General features: G+C 43.8%; 1 protein-coding gene across 2 annotated transcripts in view; it reads right to left on the reverse strand.

Moving 5' to 3' along the window:
• Nucleotides 1-21720, reverse strand: part of ECE2 (endothelin converting enzyme 2) — a 135409-nt gene that overhangs the window by 45572 nt on the left and 68117 nt on the right. For both annotated transcript variants that reach the window (XM_073626597.1, XM_073626596.1), the window contains exons 4-7: nt 19788-20003; nt 17596-17720; nt 9025-9171; nt 5757-5822 (exon numbers count right to left, since the gene is read on the reverse strand). In XM_073626597.1, the coding sequence (XP_073482698.1) occupies nt 5757-5822; nt 9025-9171; nt 17596-17720; nt 19788-20003 (554 nt within the window). The remainder of the gene's footprint in view (nt 1-5756; nt 5823-9024; nt 9172-17595; nt 17721-19787; nt 20004-21720) is intronic.

A 21720-nucleotide genomic window follows, 5' to 3' on the forward strand; every position in this document is an offset into this window, starting at 1 on the left:
GTCTGTACATTTTAGGTTCAATAAAGTATGTGCCGTACTTTTCTTTATTAATTTGGTTTGAAAGTGGAATATCTAGTTTGAAGATTTACATTCAAGTAGTTGCCTCATTTACAATAAAACCAAATCCTCTTTTGACTAAATGCATACAAGCATGTTGTAAGAGTTATGCCACGTACACACGGTTGGAATTTCCGACAACAAATGTTCGATGTGAGCTAGTTGTCGGAAATTCCGACCGTGTGTAGGCTCCATCGCACATTTGACAATTTCCAACAACAAAAATTTGAGATCTGGTTCTCAAGTTTTCCGACAACAAAATGCGTTGTCGGAAATTCCAATCGTGTGTACACTATTCAGACGCACAAAGTTCCACACATGCTTGGAATCAAGCAGAAGAGCCGCACTGGCTATTGAACTTCATTTTTCTCAGCTTGTCGTACGTGTTGTACGTCACCGCGTTTTTGACGTTCAGAATTTCCGACAACATTTCTGCGACCATGTGTATGCAAGACAAGTTTGAGCCAACATCCGTCGGAAATAAATCCAGGATTTTGTTGTCGGAATATCCGATCATGTGTACGCGGCATAAGCCAAATTTGGTTTTCAGGGAAAAAAAAAAAGGCAACTGGGGACCAGTTTTATTATACCTAACAAGGTCAGTCTGGCACAGTCAGCACATTCAATCCTTGCCAACAGTGTTAGTATATATTTAGTGAGCCTATGTTTTACATTATTACTGCAGTGTTATCATAACTTTTGATGTGACTTTCATAGTTTAAATCTGGAATTCAGCCGCTTCCTAAATTGTGCCAGATTACTATGGGTTAAGTCCAATGAGGCATGCCACACCTTGGGTTTATCTCTGGGTTTATCTCTTTGATTTAAAATTTACATTTTTACTGAGCACCGGCAGTACAGCTATTGCTATACCTCTGGCACTATAATGCTGGACTTTCAGGTCTCAGTTCCTGCAGCTGGACCTTCAAGTCTCAGTGTGCAGCCGCTCTACTTACCCCTCCTGTCCTCTTCTCCAATCATAGAGCACTTTGTATTATGTGACCCTATTCACAAAATACAAAGCCTTCTGTGAACACATGGCAGAAGGGAGGGGCAGGCAGAGCGGCGGCTGTATGAGAAAGTAGCATCTCTCTTGTCAGAGCGCCAAGAGTATAGTGATAGTTTTAATACCGGCACTCAGTAAAACTGTCAGGTGTAAATAAGAGATAAGTCCATGAGATGGTATGCGCCTCAATGGACTTAACCCAAAGAAAGCCAGCTCATTTTAGAAAGCAGGGCTTTTTTTTCAGCGGGAACGCGGGGGAACGCAGTTCCAGCACCTCTTGGACTGACTGTATGTAATGGCAAGGGGTGCTGGGGTGTGCTGCAGGGTATTAATGCTCACTGCTGGGGATCTATTTTTGCAAGGGGGCTCTATTGTTGCTGATGGGGGACCTATTGTTGCTGGGGGGGGTCAGTTGTTGCTGGGGGGGTCAGCTGTTGCTGAAAGAGATCTATTGTTGGGGAAGGGGTCTATTGTTGATGGCAGCCAGACAGACTATTAATGCTGGCTGTGCGGAGATCTGTTGATGCTGCCGGGAGTCTATTGTTGCTGGCGGGGAAATTTTGTTGTTGTTGGTCCATTTTTGTTAGGGGGATCTATTGTTGCTGGCTGCAGGGGATCTGTTTTACTGCTTTTCTTGATATCATTACCAAATTCCATACAAATTACTTAGCACCTCAAAATGATACTTGGTTCTATATTGTCTAAAAGGGACGGTAGTGGGAGGTGGGTAGGGGCAGAGAAAAGGGGTGACTCGGAAAGGGGGAGTTCCTGCACCTATTGTCTGAGAAAAAAAGCCCTGTTAGAAAGTGTCTGAATTCCTGAAGTTCAACTTTAAAACCCAACTTTGAAATGATCCCTTGCAGTGGAGCTGCGCCCACACTGCAACGGTTAGCTGTTTATTTTGTCTAGGGGAGCGTAGACGATCTTTTACTTACCTGATCCTCTGCTCCCTGGCAGATGGCGCTCCCCAGCATTCCAGCGGTGAATTGTCCCTTGGCTTCATCATGCTCAGTGCAGTGCTATGTATCCTATGCATTGCAATATAATGTATGCATTGATTTTGATGCTGTCAGGACCTGCTGGAGCCTGGGAAGAGAAGATGCTGCAGTCCAGCCTGGTCTAGCAGAACAACGGAGTAGGGAATCAGGTAAGTACATTTTCTTTTCTGTGACCTAAACAAGCAATGTACCCTTGCACAGCACAACTGCAAGGGATCATTTTAAAGCTACCCAGAGCTGGGCTTTAACAATCCTACTATTTCATATTGTTGTTATTTCTAGATAAACCACTAGAGACAATATAGATTAACAATCTCTGTTGAGATTAGATATCAAACACAGCAACAACATGTTTTCAATCAGTTGTCTTATGTGATAGCCATACACATGGCAATTTTTAAGCAACTTTTGATTGCCAGTATGATTGCTGTGACTCAAAGAACAAAAGCTGCCTAGCATTAATGTATTTGATTGACTCTCGATCAATTGAACAGTTTGAAATAGACTTAATACAAGGAAATAATAACTACGATAAAGAAAGAAATCGATCATGGTAGAAAACAACAAAAATTTCTGCTGCATTTGATTTTGGTTTCTTCAACTTGATTGCTCAGCAGCAAAGTACAGCATATTTAGTTATAGACAATGCACCTTTTGAATTAGGGTGCCATCAAAAGTAATGTAAGTTAAAGAGTTACTAAACCCAGGACCCTGCATTCAGTATATCCGGTCTCCCACAGAACACAGCTCATGGAAATACAATTATTTTAGAAATATAAACTGCTAAATACCTTTTCTCATCAGCAGTTAGAGCAGTCTTGTCACTTTTATCAGTGTTTGGTTAAAGCTTGTAGGAGGAGTTTTCATTCTCCTACGATTGTCCAATGAGAATGCACTGTCTGGACAGTGCTAATTGGCCCTATGCTGATCAAATGCACTCTCCCAAGGAAAAAAAAAAACTCTCTAGCAATACACACCAAACTGAGCATGTGCAGCCTGTCCCCTGGCTCTGTAAATATCAGGTATTTTTTGGAGACAGTGAAAGAAGGAGGTGATTAGAAGAGAAACAGCCTTTTTACACAATGCAGACGATTAACCCCTTAGGTTCCACAGTGAGTATAACAAGCATGCTTTACCTTTACTGCATGTACAGACTGATTTTACTGCTGTGGGTTTAGTAACACTTTAGGTTTATGTAAAATAACAGAACAAGCATGGTACAAACAACACTGTTTATTAAGACATAGCAGCCATAACAATTTAACTACAGATTTATGATTTCAGATTGGGCCAAGTTTGGATCAAACATGTAACAAAGGTTTTATGAGAAACCAGTCTATGTATAAGCAGACCTTTTCAGGATTTTAGAGCCCTTGCACACTGGGGCGGGGGGCGGCGTCGGCGGTAAAACGCCGCTATTATTAGCGGCGTTTTACCGTCGGTATGCGGCCGCTAGCGGGGCGGTTTTACCCCCCACTAGCGGCCGAGAAAGGGTTAAATACCACCGCAAAGCGCCTCTGCAGAGGCGCTTTGCCGGCGGTATAGCCGCGCCGTCCCATTGATTTCAATGGGCAGGAGCGGTAAAGGAGCGGTATACACACCGCTCCTTCACCGCTCCGAAGATGCTGCTAGCAGGACTTTTTTTACCGTCCTCCCAGCGCATCGCTCCAGTGTGCAAGCCCTCGGGGCTTTCACACTGGAATGAAAGCAGCGGCACTTTCGGGGCGGTTTGCAGGCGCTATTATTAGCGCAATAGCGCCTGCAAACCGCCCCAGTGTGCAAGGGCTCTTAAAGATACATATCCAGCAATAGAAGACACTAGACATGTGCAATTTGTTTTGTTCCGAATTCATTTCTTAACAAACTTTGACAAATTTGTTAATTTGGAAATAACCAAATTAACTAAAACCTGTTTAACAAACTTTTCTGAATACTCGTAAATGCGAATATTTGAAAATTTGTATATTCGATAAAAATGCATACATTCAAAAAATCAGAAAATTTGAAAAAATGATGAAATTCGAAAATTCAAAAACCCGAAAATTCGAAAATCTGAAATAATAACTAATTAATAAAAATTTAACTATTAATAGCTATTAAATTATAGGTATTGGAATTTCCTTTCAGATTTGGCTGTGGTGAACATAATGAATACGAATTTATCCAAAGTTACGAATTATCTGAAATAACGAATGCTGTATCTAAACGAATGGAACGTAACAAATGAATAATAATAAATTACAATAATAAAAACATTTTATTATTATTATTATTTAGTATTAATGTGTTCCGTTCCATTTGTTTAGATGCAGCATTCATTATTTTGGATAATTTGTAACTTTGTATAAATTCGTACTCGTTACGTTCACTAACAGCCAAATTTGAAAGGAAATTCCAATACCTATAATTTAATAGTTAGTAATAGTTAAGTTATTATTAGTTAGTAATTATTTCAGATTTTCACATTTTTGGGTTTCCGAATTTCTGATTTTTTTCGAATTTCTGATTTTTCTGACACACCGCATCTCTGATCGTGGTAAACAGCCTATGACGTAGGTTCTTTACCACGTGATCAGGAAGTGCCGGTAAACGGCTTTACTCGGTTTCCGGTGACAGGAGAGCTGATCGGCGGCTCTCCTGTCAGAGGGAGGGTCTGTGTTGATAATCGGCGCATTGATTATCAGCTCAGCCCCCCATCAGAGGTGCCCACCACATCTGCCAATCATTGCCCATCAGCTTCCAGTTAGTGTCCACCAAAGTGCAAGTCAGTGCCCACCAATATGGCAATCAGTGCCCATCAATGTGCCAATCAGTGCCCATCAAAGTGCCAATCAGTGCCCATCAGTAACGCCTGTTAGTGCCCTTCACAGATACCAATCAGTGCTCATCAGTAATGACTGTCAGTACCTCATCATCAGTGCCATCTATTAGTGCCCATCAGTGCCACCTGTCAGTGCCCATCAGTGCCGCCTGTCAGTGCCCATCAGTGCCGCCTATATGTGCCCAACAGTGACGCCTATCAATGCCCATCAGTGCCACCTATCAGAGCCCTTCAGTGCCACCTATCAGTGCCCATCAGTGCTGCATATCAGTGCCCATCAATTCTATATATCAGTGCCTCCTCATCAGTGCCCATCAGTGCCACCTTATCAGTGGCAACTCAGCAGTGCCCATCAGTGCAGCCTCATCAGTGCCCGTCAGTGAAGGGGAAAACAAAATTTTATAACAGAAACGAAAAAAAACTTTTTTTTTTCAAAAATGTTGGTCTTTTTTAGTTTGTTTAGCGCAAAAAAAAAAAAAAAACCTAGAGGTGATCAAATGCCACCAAAAGAAAGCTCTATTTGTAGGAAGAAAATGATAAAAATGTAGTTTGAGTACAGTGTTGCATGACCGCGCAATTGTCATTCAAAATGTGACAGTGCTGAAAGCTGAAAATTGTCCTGGGCAGGAAGGGAGGAAAGTGCCCGGTATTCAAGTGGTTCAAATAAAAGTTATTAAAACAGTAAATATGCTGTGACTACTTATTTTAAAGGTTCCCACATGCCAGCTTTTCTATTAAAGTGGACTTGAAAAAAAATATCCTTTAAAATGAACACATGTCTTTATGCTAAGTCACAAAAAAACTAGCAGTGTCAACAGCTATGTATCATTCAAAAGTCTTTGGACCCCAGCTAGGAGAGAACATACTCACTAACCTTTCCATTAGTTGTCTTATTCAAATAATAATCTCTTGATGGAAGGAAGAGTCCAGACTGGTCCACCTGTGGTAGAAAGCAATTTGAAGTAAAAAGGTAATACATGTAACTGTAAAGAGCTTTGTCACAGTCTGACTCTATGGGGTTGATTTACCAAAGGCCAATAGACTGTGCACCTTGGAAAGTGCAATTGCACTCTGCAAGTGCAGCTGCGCCAGAGCTTAGTAAATGGGGTAAAGCTTCACTTTGCAAAGAATACACAATCACATGCAAGGAAAATAAAAAAAACAGCATTTTTGCTTGCACATGATTGGTTGATGAAAGTCACTGTAGCAATTGCTCTTGCAGTGTGCAACTGCACTTTCCAAAGTGCACACTCTTTTTGCCTTTAGTAAATCAACCCCCATATGTATATAGACTAATAACAATAATAATCATACAATTAAAAATGTTTTTTTTTGGGTTTTCACCTATACATTTGTCTGCTTTCAGTCTTTATATAGATCATTAGTCAGGTATAGTTGTTACCAGAACACAAATAGAGGGGAAATCTTCCAGTGGAGACACTTATTCCAATGACAACTGTCTAAGACTTGGTTCACACCTATGCAGGTTGCAGGTTGCATATTCCAGGTGCATTTTATGTTTTTCAATACACATTTTGATCCATTGAAGTCTATGGAACCAAAAAGAGAAAAAAGTCCCTGGCCCCTTCCATAAAATGCACAGATATCAACGTGACCCATGGGAAACCATGTTAAATGGACTGTAGTGTAGTTGTCTTCAAAACTGAAAAAGCTCTAAAAAATGCATAGATATGAACCAGGGATGCAACAGGAAATGAGAGATAATCTGTAGAGGGAATTCTCCTCTAAACCCTGGTTCATACCTATGCATTTTTTAGAGCTTTTTCAGGATTTTCAGAGAAATCTTTCCAATGGTACAGAGCCAAAAAATAAACTTACATGCATTTTAACAATTCCACAAGCAACTATTTTTTTTACCATTTTGGTGGACCGCTTTTTGGAGGCTGGTATGGTAGCAGGTGACAGGCTTTCAGTAGGCACTACTGAAGGTGCTAAAAATGTGGGTGCATGGCCAGGAGGTGGTAAACCTGTAACACTATCACCTGTTTTTACTGCCCCGGCCACTCATGAAAGTGCCCAAAAGGCTGCTGAATCACTGTTGGAGAATGGGTAAATTGAGCTGGATTACAAACTTCCAAAATGGGAAGTAATTATGGCTCTTTCATTGTAATTCTAATAAGCAAAAAACACAGCAATACAAATACGAATGCCCAGACTTTGAGGTTAAATATGATATAGGAAAACTTTTAGAAAACACTTAGGACATTCCTCAAAAATAAACAAAAATCTTTAAAGCGGTTGTATACCCATTGTTTTAAATTTTTACCTACAGGTAAGGCTATAATAAGGCTTACCTGTAGGTAAAATGAATATCTCCTAAACCTGTACGGTTACAGTGCCGGAGCCGCGAAGACACACCAAGGGCAAAATGTCAGCTCCCTCGGCGTGGACCGGGATTAGATGCTGATACCTCATTCTAAGGTAAGTATTTCATAATAAGCTAGTATGCGGTGCATACTAGCTCATTATGCATTTTGCCTTACAGGGTTTTTTTTTTTTGTTTTTTTTTTACATTTCAATTTTTTTTCTGCGGGTATACAACCGCTTTAATATAAAAACTTTATTACAACATTTTACAAAATGATTTCAAAATCACAAATACTGTATATCTAATTCATAGGACTACATTGTTAAACAGTTAAAGAAAGTTCTTAAAACTTTCTAACAATTTATATGTTATTTTGAAATCATTTTGTATAATAAAGTTTTGTATCAATTTTTTTTAATATATTTTTGGGGAATGTCCTAAACTTAAAAAAAAAAAAAAAAAAAAATTCTCTATATCTGTCTGGATTACAAAATGAATACATTACTTTCACTGTGATCTTTGAGGATAAATGACTCCATAAAGGTTTCACTGTCTGCTCTTATCTATGTATCAATTACTGTTTAGTGGGTTGCAGCTTCCTTCACTATTTCTTTATTTAACCTGTGACCTTTGCTATTAAAGCCAGGTACACGCTACAGTTTTTTTTCCGCTGGGTTGCACGAAAAAAACCTGACAGCTCCGGTTGGAGACACTGTACTAACCATGCAAGGTTAGTTCAGTGATCTCCCCCGTTGAGCTGTTGTGTTCTGACAGGGGGACGCCCCCCCCCCCCACCATCAAATGCACTCCGATCAGCACTCTCTGCCATTGGCGGAGAGCGCTGATCAGGAGTCGGTTGGTTGCTGGTTTTCCAGCATGCACGTCCGACAGACCGACATACACATGGATCGAATGACGGCCCATTTTTTATGGAACCAGTCGTTGCTTCCCGACATTCCGCCTGTGTGTATGGAGCTTTAGATTTGGTTCACTTAGGTGCGGCTTTGAAATCGCACTTCAGACTGATTTCAAAGCCGCAAATCAGTGTGATTTGCACTGCCAATTTCATTGCGGCTTGCGACTTAATTTAACTGCTTCCGGACCGCCCACCGTGCATATACTGCAGCAGGGCAGCCCGGCTGCGCAAAATCACGTACCTGTATGTGATTTTGTGCACGCAGTGTAGAGAGCGCTTGCGCGCCGCCAGAGCGCAGCTCCTGCTGTGATTGGACACGCAGAGGTGATCAAATACCACAAAAAGAAAGCTCTATTTGTGGGGAAAAAGGACATCAATTTTATTTGGGTACACAGTCGCACGACCGCTCAATTGTCAGTTAAAACAACGCAGTGCTGTATCACAAAAAATGACCTGGTCAGGAAGTGGGTATATCCTTCTGGGGCTGAAGTGGTTAACAGAAGTCTATGCCAGTCGCAATAAAATCTGAAAAAAAGTAGCACGTGAACCTTTTTCATAATCGCTGCGACATGAGGCGATATAAACGGTTCCATTGCCGGAAAGTGAGTTAGTTCCAAATCACATGACAAATCGCACCGGTGTGAACGAGGGCTCACTGACAAGATTGTGTGGTTCTATACATCTCATTTATAAATGTTATGTAAATTGTAGGAGCAGTGCTGAGTAAACATTGCGGTGTCTGTCGGATTGTGTATACCAGTATCTGTTTTTCATTTTAAATAGCCCCCTAAGTAGGACAACTATTTCTATGTGCCAAAAACATGAATCCACATGATATAGTTATATTGTTCTATTGTATATTGTATATATATTTACTGTCTAGTCTAATGCTAATACCTGTATAATGTTGCTATTTGAGCTCTTGGAGTCCGCGCTTACAAAGACGCTGAAGAATGGCGTCGCCCGGTACGTCCCTGAGACAGTCTTCAGCACAGCCATAAAGTTATCCCCTCTCCAGGTACCTGAGATATTCCATCCACCAACCTTAACAGAAAAATGTTTTTTTGTTACTAACAGAATTATGACAAAGCTACTACAATGGTCTACAGAAGTACTGGAGTGCAAAACAAGGAATTTGGGGTATTAGGATACAATGCAAAAACAAGTTGGATAACACTGTCAATGATAGCCGCTAAAGCTACATAATATATTCCAAGAATATTCAAATTTATGCAAAGCCAATTCTTTTTTGTTAGCTTTAGATAGAACAGGGAATGGTAAAGACCTAGTCAGGTTTTTTTATTTTATCTTTGTGTCCAGTCCGGGAGATTTAAAGTGGTTGTAAATGTCGTAACTGCCAGCCCCTCTGTTATAACAAGCTATGTTGCACAGTGTATGTGCTTTTTTTTAAATTATGCAGCTAAATACCTTATTTCAGAGTGCCGCTGTGTGGTCATGTGACAACCCACTACTCTCTTTTCCTGACCTGAAGGAGCTGAGATTCCCCTCTGACATCAGCTGGAAGGTCACGTGACCCCACAGCGGCAATGTGAAATTAGGTATTTAGCTGCATAATTTAAAAAAAAAAAAAACACATACACTGTGTAGTATAGCTTGTTATAACAGAGGGGCTGGCAGTAATTGTAATCACTGACTTTACTGCCACACAAAATAGCGGCAGGAGGGGAGGGGGAGAGGGAGAGACTCACAGCAAAGAGCAGAGAGTGGGATGATAGAGGCATGTAAACTGACCATAGTATCATGGATCACAACCGTGATTACCATGGTCAGTTCACATAAGAGGACACAGGAACAGGCAGGATCAACAAGGTATTTTACAGCATAGAAAGGGACAATTGACACCGCACAAGCACTATGCTGTTTAACATGCTTTGAAGAAACAGGATCTTTTTTTTTCTAGGGTTACAATCTCTTTTAACTTCACTTCCTGTCCTAGAGATGCAGCAAGAAGTTACCCAGATAGCAAGGATAACTTGTCACAAATTTGTGGCTGTGTTGAATTGTAAGTCTGTTATCTTGCTGCACATTTTCACTGGCAAGTTGTACACTTGCAGAGCACATGAAGCACAAATTCTAGTTGACAGTTTTCTAATTTGTTAGAAAAGTTGCAGTGGTGAGTCTACAGCAAGAGCTTTGCAAGTCTACAGCATGAAAATTCAGCCACAGTGACCCCTGTGGTGGGATGACTATTGCACAACATAACTCAACCAGAACTTGCAGCAGCCTTGCAGAATGCTTGCAAAGAAAGATGATCTGGAGTCATGCAATGCGGACATGCTGCAATTGTGCTACGAACTTGTGAAGTCTGGCAAGTCTACAATAGCTTAGCAAGTCATTTTCGAATTTCCAGCACAATTGCTTGCTATCTGGGTTCTAGTTTTCCAGTTTTAACGTCTAGGATTCAAAAACACATATATAATGATTAAACCCGAGATATGGATGTGTAGCAGCAGATATGGAAACCTTTACTATGTTCAAAGCTATGGGTGATCCTAGATCTAACAGTTCATGAGTAATCTGTATTTTCTGTTTACTACCACATTGCACATAAAGCTCAACACCAAGCTCTGTTTATTAGAAGAGACTTTCATATTCACAAGTTTTATATATTGTGTGTCGCATATACAGTATCTCACAAAAGTGAGTACACCCCTCACATTTTTGTAAATATTTTATTATATCTTTTCATGTGACAACACTGAAGAAATGACACTTTGCTACAATGTAAAGTAGTGATTGTACAGATTGTATAACAGTGTAAATTTGCTGTCCCCTCAAAAAAACTCAACACACAGCCATTAATGTCTAAACCGATAGCAACAAAATTGAGTACACCCCTAAGTGAAAATGTACAAATTGGGCCCAAGGTGTCAATATTTTGTGTGGCCACCATTATTTTCCAGCACTGCTTTAACCCTCTTGGGCATGGAGTTCACCAGAGCTTCACAGGCTGCCACTGGAGTCCTCTTCCACTCCTCCATGACGACATCACAGAGCTGGTGGATGTTAGAGACCTTGCACTCCTCCACTTTCCATTTGAGGATGCCCCACAGATGCTCAATAGAGTTTAGGTCTGGAGACATGCTTGGCTAGTCCATCACCTTTACACTCAGCTTCTTTAGCAAGGCAGTGGTCGTCTTGGAGGTGTGTTTGGGGCCATTATCATGTTGGAATACTGCCCTGCGGCCCAGTCTCCGAAGGGAGGGGATCATGCTCTGCTTCAGTATGTCACAGTACATGTTGGCATTCATGGTTCCCTCAGTGAACTGTAGCTCCCCAGTGCCAGCAGCACTCATGCAGCCCCAGACCATGACACTCCCACCACCATGCTTGACTGTAGGCAAGACACTTGTCCTTGTACTCCTCACCTGTTTGCCACCCCACACGCTTGACACTATCTGAACCAAATAAGCTTATCTTGGTCTCATCAGACCACAGGACATGGTTCCAGTAATCCATGTCCTTAGTGTGCTTATCTTCAGCAAACTGTTTGCAGGCTTCCTTGTGCATGATCTTTGGAAGAGGCTTCCTTCTGGGATGACAGCCATGCAGACCAATTTCATGCAGTGTGCGGCGTATGGTCCGAGCACTGACAGGCTGATCCCCACTCCTTCAACCTCTGCAGCAACGCTGGCAGCACTCATACGTCTATTTCCCAAAGACAACCTCTGGATAGAGCATGAGCACTCAACTTCTTTGGTCGACCATGGCAAGGCCTGTTCTGAGTGGATCCTGTCCTGTTAAACCGCTGTATGGTCTTGGCCACCATGCTGCAGCTCAGTTTCAGGGTCTTGACAATCTTCTTAAAGCCCAGGCCATCTTTATGTAGAGCAACAATTCTTTTTTTCAGATCCTCAGAAAGTTCTTTGCCTTGAGGTGCCATGTTGAACTTCCAGTGACCAGTATGAGAGAGTGAGAGTGATAACAACAAATTTAACACACCTGCTCCCCATTCACACCTTGTAACACTAACGAGTCACATGACACCGAGGGAGGGAAAATGGCTAATTGGGCCCAATTTGGACATTTTCACTTAGGCGTGTACTCACTTTTGTTGCCAGTGGTTTAGACATTAATGGCTGTGTGTTGAGTTATTTTGAAGGGACAGCAAATTTACACTGTTATACAAGCTGTACACTCACTACTTTACATTGTAGCAAAGTGTAATTTCTTCAGTGCTGTCACATGAAAAGATAAAATATTTACAAAAATGCGAGGGGTGTACTCACTTTTGTGAGATACTGTATGTGCATACAACATACAGTATGGTAAATTGTTGGCCTTGGTTTGCCTTGACAGCAGACCTTCCAGACTTACAGGAAACCTGTTATTAGAAAAAACATAGATGCTGCTATTGCTGAGCCCTACATCTTAAAAAAGCAAATTGCTTGGCTGTAACTGTAAGGCTCCATGAACACTGGAGCTCATAAATGGCCGTTTTTTGGAGTTTGGGCGTTTTTTTTAACAGCCCATAAACTCCACTTTATGTTATTCTATGTGTCCATGCACACATAGACGTTTTTGAACTTTTATCAGCAGTGAAGTTTATGGGCTGTTTTCTGATCGCCAAAAAATCGCAATCGAAAATTTTCTGACCACAAAAAACATCAATAAACGCTCAAAAACGTGGCTCACCAGTGTTTTTAACGTTTTTGATCCATTGAAAAAAACAAATAAAAAAAAAAACGCTAACGTGGAAAAACATTGTTGCAAAAACGTTAAAAAACGTTGAAAGACTCACTGCAAAGCTACTGGTGTTTTTATAACATTAGTTTAACGTCCAGTGTGCATGAAGCCTGACCCTTTTGTTTTAGTACTTTGTGTCATTGACCTGGAACAAGTATGCAGTACATTTAACTCTTCACTGCCCTATCCAAAAAAAAAAAAAGTTTTGACTGAAGTTCCAGTTTAAAAGTGTCCTGAAAGTACAGTTTTAGAATCTATTCTGTTTACCAATAACATTAGCCCTACATGCAATACAAATAGCCAATATGTGTAAATTGTATTTTTCAGGCCTTTACTCATTGGTGAACCCCATCCTGGTATAAATTCCTAACATAGTAGCAGAAACCTTTTACTGACTATAATAAAGCTCTCACACACACCATTAAAACATCAGTGGTATGATCGTGAATACATTTAATAACTTTAGGGTATCGAAATTGCAGTTATCAATTTTTTGGGTACTGTTTATTCTCTTCACTTTGTAGTGTATTTTTCTTTCAACAAAATATACATTGTAATGTGGTCATTTTGGCACATTAGTATTGTTTGAAACCAACATGGCATAAATTAGGATTCCTGTTTAATTGTCAGGTGCATTTTTTATTGTCATGTTGTTGATACATCAGATTTACAAAGTTGGGCATATGTACCCCTAATAATAATGGACAAGGGGATATTTGGCCATCCTTGCACAAGTCTGCAGAGCGTTGCAACCCTTGTTAGTTCCCACCTGATTTCACAGTTGTCTTCCAAGTAAAGTGACTGATCAGCTGCACTTCCAGGAAGATATTGGAAGAGCTTGTGATAAGGAGTGCCTGTTGTGCTAGTTATAACCCTCTGGAACAGCTTTTTTCAACCTTTATACCTTCCCCTGAGCCTAGGTTCACATTGATGCAATTTGGCATGCGATTTGACATGTCAAATCGCATGCCAAATCGGCAACAAATGCCGGCAACGGCACCATCCGAATCTGTTCCCACAGTAGTTTCTGTACTACTTTTGGTGACTTCGGGTGAGATTTCCATAGACATCTCTTCAGGAACCCGCACGGATGTCTCTGAAGTCGCCCCTGACGTTGGATTGACATGCGGGTGTATGAAATTGTGCAAGTTCAGCTGAACTCGCATGATTTCAATCCCGCTCCAATGTGAACCTAGGCTCAAAAACAAAATTGAGGTCCCGGAGAACCCCTGAAATAATTCTCTGATCTACAGCCCATGTTACCAGTGGCGTCACTAGGGTTGGTATCACCTGGTGCGGTAAAACATGGTGTCGCCGCCCCCCTCCCCCCTCCTGTCTAGGCTGCCTAGCACCCTGCAGGCATTGCACGGTCACGGGGCGCACCCCTGTAAATGATAGTATAGGGTGGTATAGTGGCAGGTTAGGGTAATATAGGGTGGTATAGTGGCAGTTTGAGGTGGTATAGGGCAGTTTAGGGTGGCATGGGGCAGGTTGGGGTGGTATAGGGCAAGTTAGAGTGGCATAGGGCAGGTTGGGGTGGTATAGGGCAAGTTAGGGTGGCACAGGGCAGGTTGGGGTGGCATAGGGCAGATCGGGGTGGTACAGGGCAGGCTGGGGTGGCACAGGGTAGGTTGTGGTGGTATAGGGCAAGTTAGGGTGGCACAGGACAGGTTGGGTGGTATAGGGTAAGTTGGAATGGCACGGAGCAAGTTGGGGTGGTGTAGGGCAAGTTAGTGTGGCATAGGGCAGGTTGGAGTGGCACAGGGCAGGCTAGGGTGGTATAGGGTTTTAGTGTGGCATAGGGCAGGCTGGGGTGGCACAGGGCAGGTTGGGGTGGTATAGGGCAAATTAGGGTGGCACAGGGCAAGTTAGTGTGGAATAGGGCAGGTTGGAATGGCACAGGTCAGGCTAGGGTGGTATAGGGCAGGTTAGTGTGGCATAGGGCAGGCTGGTGTGGCACAGGGCAGGTTAGGTGCTATAGGGAAAGTTAAGGTGGCACAGGGCAGGTTGGGGTGGCATAGGCAGGTTAGGACTCTATTTAGTGACACTGTGCACTGCAGTAACTTACAGCATGCTTCATGCCTGCATATGAACACCCGGGCAGTTGGGCGGGGCAGCTGTGTCCTAGCTTTATCTCCTTGAGCTGCAGGATCAGCCATAGTGAAGGAGTCTGTGGGAGGAGTGGAGGAGGCAGCCACACCCCCAGCTCCGCCAACCAACTCTGGCTCACTGGGGGACATTAGCCTGACTGAGTGAGGACTTTTTTTCCCGTCCTGCAAGCGCACCGCTCCAGTATGAAAGCCCTCGGGGCTTCGGCCCCCGGTGTCACCCCTCTGGCGGGTGTCACCCAGTGCGGGCCACACCCCCATAGCAACGCCACTGCATGTTACATTAATGAGGAATATAATTAACTAACTCTGCATTGGTGTTCAGTTCAATATCCACTAATGAACTGAAAACTGGCTTTCACATTTTAACCTGCCCTAGAAACAATGAATTGGTTGTGGTGGAAAACTGTTTCAGTTCATTTTCTCCAGTTTCTATTCAAATAAGTTTTACGGATATGCTTTTGTAAGATAGGCTGCCTTCTTCAAGTCACAGCAATATTGAAATACAAACTCTTCAACCATGTTGGACTATGTGAAGCTAGAAAATGGAATCAAAGGGGAAAAGCTGAAAAGAGGAAGATAATATCTTGGCAGCTTGTTTTCTGTGTGAAGGAAAAAGATGGTAGTATCTGGTGTCTGCAATATCTGACCCGCTGGCTCAGTGTGGTGACATCAAGAGCCGGAGCTCAACGAGTACCATTTTGCTAATATTAATCCACCTAGAGGTATTTAGTACTCGAATGAGCGATACCTCAAGCACACTAAAGCCACTGTTGGGTTGATAAAAATACGCTGCAACGGTGGCCAGCAATGCCCCGGGGACTTCTCCTGAAACCCAGTTCTGTGAAATCCATGCTGAGAAATCCTGCTCTAACACGTCAGAAATGTGACAAAATAATAACAAGCAATGCTTATAATCTGAGACATTGCTTTTTTTTTTATTTAGCGGCATAAGGGCAGTTTTAAAATCTGCCACAAACAAATATACATGTGGCGCTGGTACTGAAACAGATCCTATAGTACTAAAGTCCAAGTGGCCAGTGGAGCGGCCGAGACAGCTGAGACAGCATACCTTCTACTGACCAGCATGATGGATGCCCCACAGAGCTTTTACCCACAGATGTACCCTTCCTTGTTTACCTACATGTAAGTTACTATGTGTTTTTATTAATACACACTTTACAGTCTAACTTGTTATTTCCTCAACATGAGTAAGAATGTATTTCTTGATTGGATACTGTAGTCACATCTACAATCATTGGCTTAAAAAACTTTGCTTCTACAGGAGATTTGTGTTTTGCCTGTAGAAGCAGCTCAATGTTATCCTATGTGTCCATGCACATTAGGACAATTACAGGCATATTTTGAGCTCAATGTTTAGAGGGAGGAAAAAAAACCCCTTCTGGTTTGCATTTATGATTGGCGCTTACTGGCAGAAAAAAACCTAAAACCCTCCTAAACTCATCTAAACTTTGTAAAAAAAATGCTCTATATGAGCGTTTTTTACTGCCAAGAGAACAGATGTTTTTTAAAGCCCAGTGTGCATGGAGCCTTAGTAGAGCTTTTCTAATTAATGTTGTTATTCATGAGTAAGACGTTGGTGTCCCCTAAATGAAGGGTATATTCAAAGATTTAAATGTCTAAAACATGACACTGGATTTGGTGCAGTGACTCATATTGTACTGTATTCGACAAACAAATCTATGCACATTGAAAGGATGGGGTTATTAAAATAGATGTAAAAAAACACTAAAATCTCCTAAGTTTAAGTAACAAGTTAAAAAATAACAAAAGGTAAACCTTTTTTTGATCTTAATGCTGCATTAGGATAAAAAACATTCTGTGCACAGATGCCCCCCTAATACTTACCTGAGCCCCTTCTCGATCCAGTGATGTTGCACAAGAGACTCAGCTGTCCAGGACTTTCCCTCCTGATTGGCTTAGACACACGGTGCCATTGGCTCCCGTTTCTGTCAATCAAAGTCAGTGAGCCAATGAGGAGAGAGAGGTGGCAGGGCCACGGCTCCATGTCTGAATGGACACAGGGAGCTGTGACTTGGCTATAGCGAGCTGCTTGCTGTGGGTGCACTCGGCAGGAGGGAGTGGCCAGAAGGGACCAGAGAAGAGGAGGATCAGGGCTGCTCTGTGCAAAACCACTGCACAGAGCAGGCAAGTATAACATGTTTGTTATTTTTAGACAAAAAACACAAGACTTTAGTATCACTTTAAATTTCCCCTTGCAACACAGATAAAAAAATGCTGGCAGGGGTTATAAGCTTCCTTTACTCTATCCAGAATGAAAAAAAAAAAAAGTTTTGCCTATAGTTCTACATTATTGTAATTTCAAAACTTTTTAATTTTTAATTTTAATTTTCATTCTTTTTAAATATGCAACTTTTACTAAGATAATACTTGGTGATCCTGTCAATGCACTTCCTGTCAGGTGCCTAGCGTAGCCCAGAAGAACCCACCCCGGGGTAGACCTCTCATGTCACCCTTGCTTGGCGCTCAACAAAGAGGGAAACATGGAGGACATGACAACCACCCCAGCACCCTACCCTTACATGGTACAATTATTTTACTTTTATGCAAATTAAATGTCACTCAGTTAAGATTTTGATCTATTTTAACAAGAGATTGTTAGCATTTTCACCTTCTTTATCAGGTCAGTGAGGGGTTTTTCTTTCAGCTCCTCAATTTTCTGTTCTTTGAGGCAAGACAGGTAGAACCGCTGTGTCTTCATCTCTGCCTCACTGCTAGAGTTAAATGTAGCATTCTCTGCAACATATAACATTTTATGTCAGTCACAGTAAAATGATAAAATAAACATTTGTATACCTATGGCAGACCCCACCCACCTGCAGGCACCCAACCAAACAACACACATTTTCATTTAAGACCAGGCCATTTCATCTGTTGATACCTAGAATCATGGAATACTCAACAGTTTGTGCAAATATGCATTTCTAGACATTTAATGTTGCAACTTTTACTTGATTGCTATTTCATAGTTGCCAACAGTCCCGATTTTCCCGGGACAATCCCGATTTTGGGACCTTGTCCCGAATTGGAGAGTGTCCCGAATCGGGATTTTCCATAAGGAAAATCGGGAATGTTGTTTTTTTTTTTTTTTTTTTTTTTTTTTTTGGAGCAGCGGGCTCCAGAAAAATGGCGGCCGGCGCCGCCGCTCTAGCTGCCTCTAGTGTTGAGTGGAGAGGGGAAGGGGGCTCGATCCGTGCAGCCAATGAAGCGGCTTCTTTGGCTGCACGGCCCCTCCTCTCTCCACTGAAGCGAGCGGCGCCGTGTCTTCCTGAAAGTTCCCCAGCCCCGTACTGCGCAAGCGCTGCGCCTGCGCAGTACAGGGGGTCCGCCATTGCCGAGGGGAACTTTCTCGGCAGAACACCGGTCGCTCCTCCACTGAGCGGGGGCCGGGCTGCATTGAGGGGGGGAGGCTGCACTAACTGAGGGGGGGCTGCACTGAGGGGGGGGGAGGCTGCACTAACTGAGGGGGGGGAGGCTGCACTGAGGGGGGGGGGAGCTGCACTAACTGAGGTGGGGAGGCTGCACTAACTGGGGGGAGGCTGCACTAACTGAGGGGGCTGCACTGAGGGGAGGCTGCACTAACTGAAGGGGGGCTGCACTGAGGGGGGGGCTGCACTAACTGAGGGGGGGCTGCACTAACTGAGGGGGGGCTGCACTAACTGAAGGGGGGCTGCACTGAGGGGGGGGCTGCACTGAGGGGGGGGCTGCACTAACTGAAGGGGGGCTGCACTAACTGAGGGGGGGGCTGCACTAACTGAAGGGGGGCTGCACTGAGGGGGGGGCTGCACTAACTGAGGGGGGGCTGCACTAACTGAAGGGGGGCTGCACTGAGGGGGGGGCTGCACTAACTGAGGGGGGGGCTGCACTAACTGAAGGGGGGCTGCATTAACTGAGGGGGGGGCTGCATTAACTGAGGGGGGGGCTGCACTAACTGAGGGGGGCTGCACTAACTGAAGGGGGGCTGCATTAACTGAGGGGGGCTGCACTGAGGGGGGCTGCACTAACTGAGGGGGGGCTGCACTAACTGAGGGGGGGCTGCACTAACTGAGGGGGGGCTGCACTGAGGGGGGGCTGCACTAACTGAGGGGGGGCTGCACTGGCGGGGGCACCTGATGCAAGGAAAGACTCTGGCGGGGGCACCTGATGCAAGGACAGACTCTGCTGGTGGCAGGCGACGTGGCTAGTGACACGCTCAGGGATCCCACTGATTCGGCATTATGGTGAGTTGAATGATTTAATTTTATATTACAATGTAATAATAGAAATAATGCGCTTCAATCATCCTGACACCATAACAATCATGGTGCCGGGATGATTGAAGCGTTAACACCAGGTGTTTGGAGTATCTTTATCTGCTGATTGTTAAACTTTCTAGAATACACATATTTCTATTGTTGTGTAGGACCTGGGGCTGCTGTCCCGTCATTCCTCTCTCCCCCTTTCCCTCTCCCTCTCCATCCCTCATTCATCTCAGACTTTAACCACACCCTCTTGAGCCACGCCAATTTAAGCCACGCCCACTTTCCACGCAAGACACGCCCACGTTCCACGCAAGACACGCCCACTTTCCACGTAAGACACGCCCATTTTTCGCCGCGGCGCGCTCCGCGCGCCGCAGCTATTAATTTTTGCTAGGCCACGCCCACAAACGAATGCCCCGCCTCCTAATTATTGATCGGCTCCGCCTACAGCCAAAAAAGTGTCCCACATATTTTTTTTTCAATGTTGGCAACTATGCTATTTTATCATCTTTCCGATCCCTTCCCTTCACTTATCCCTTCTTTCCACCATTATCTTTCTTACCAAGTATATGTTTTAACACCGCTTGGTTTTGATCCCAGATGCTGTTGAAGGTGTTCCATCTTGACCGGCCATCAGGTAGAGGGTTCCTCTTCATCCATCCTCCACAAGCATACTGGTAGAAGTCCTGACATGGTTCTATGTCTCTGTCCAGGGAATCGAGTATACGGCCAGCTACAGAAACACAGGCCTCTGAGAGACACAAGGAGCGAGTCTTGTCTAGGTGTAAGAAGATACAATACAAAGGGGTCAGACCTCCTGCACTTAAGCCTCCCGAATTTGTCAATTACAATGCCTATAACATGAATGCCTCTTGCACACAGATGTAATATATTTCTGATATTTATTCATAAGATCTTGCTTGTGGCTCTGAACGCATCGCTGCATTAGAAATCTTTATGTACCTGTCTGCATTGCTCCATAAATAACAATGCATGTTATGTGTTTTTTGCCCATGTGAAAGATGCCTCGTATACAGTATATGTAAAGTCATATCAAAAAGCAAGCAATTACATTGAAACACTATTGCTATCTCTCATATAATAATTGATTCTTCTAAAAAAGAAAAAAAAGCAGCTGTATACCATTTTTTCCCTTTATCAGCAGTCACATGAGTGCATGGACTCTTAGCCCATCTTTCTTCAGAGAGCAGAGCCGTGGCTACATTAGGCGGCATGTTTCCTCTCTGCTGCTCATTAGCAACATGTATCTACAACAGGGGTAGGCAACCTTTTGAGCACAGTGTGCCGAAAAATGTTTTCAAAGAAATTGAGCGTGCCGATTTTATAAAAAAAAATGTCAACTTCACACTCTCAATCACGAAAAGGATTTTTTATAAAGTAAATGCTATAAACTACTTTAGTAGTGAGAAATTAACATCCTGCACTCTCACGCCTCAGATCATCCCCAATTCCTGCAACTCCATACCTCAGATGAGCCCCAATTCATGCACCTTCACCCCTCAGATCACTGTCCCCCCCGGAAATCTCTTTCATCACTGTACCCCCCTGCTTATCTGTCCCACCACTGTACCACCCTGCACATCTGCCCCACCACTGTTACCCCCTGCTCATCTGCCCACCACTGTAACCCCCTGCTCATCTGCCCCACCACTGTTACCCCCTGCTCATCTGCCCACCACTGTAACCCCCTGCTCATCTGCCCCACCACTGTAACCCCCTGCTCATCTGCCCCACCACTGTTACCCCCCTGCTCATCCGCCCCACCACTGTAACCCCCTGCTCATCCACCCCACCACTGTAACCCCCTGCTCATCCGCCCCACCACTGTAACCCTCTGCTCATCTGCCCCACCACTGTAACCCTCTGCTCATCTGCCCTACCACTGTAACTCCCTGCTCATCTGCCCCACCACTGTAACCCCCTGCTTATCTGCCCCACCAATGTACTCCCTTTCTCATCTGCCCCACCACTGTAACCCCCTGCTCATCTGTCCCACCACTGTAACCCCCTGCACATCTGCCCCATCACTGTACTACCCTGCACATCAGCCCCACCACTGTAACCCCCTGCTCATCTGCCCCACCACTGTAACCCCCTGCACATCTGCCCCACCACTGTAACCCCCTGCTCATCTGCCCCACCACTGTTACCCCCTGCTCATCTGCCCACCACTGTAACCCCCTGCTCATCTGCCCCACCACTGTAACCCCCTGCTCATCTGCCCCACCACTGTTACCCCCCTGCTCATCCACCCCACCACTGTAACCCCCTGCTCATCCGCCCCACCACTGTAACCCTCTGCTCATCTGCCCCACCACTGTAACTCCCTGCTCATCTGCCCCACCACTGTAACCCCCTGCTTATCTGCCCCACCAATGTACCCCCTTTCTCATCTGCCCCACCACTGTAACCCCCTGCTCATCTGTCCCACCACTGTAACCCCCTGCACATCTGCCCCATCACTGTACTACCCT

This window comes from Aquarana catesbeiana, linkage group LG04, assembly GCF_042186555.1.
Source record: "Aquarana catesbeiana isolate 2022-GZ linkage group LG04, ASM4218655v1, whole genome shotgun sequence".
NCBI lineage: Eukaryota > Metazoa > Chordata > Amphibia > Anura > Ranidae > Aquarana > Aquarana catesbeiana.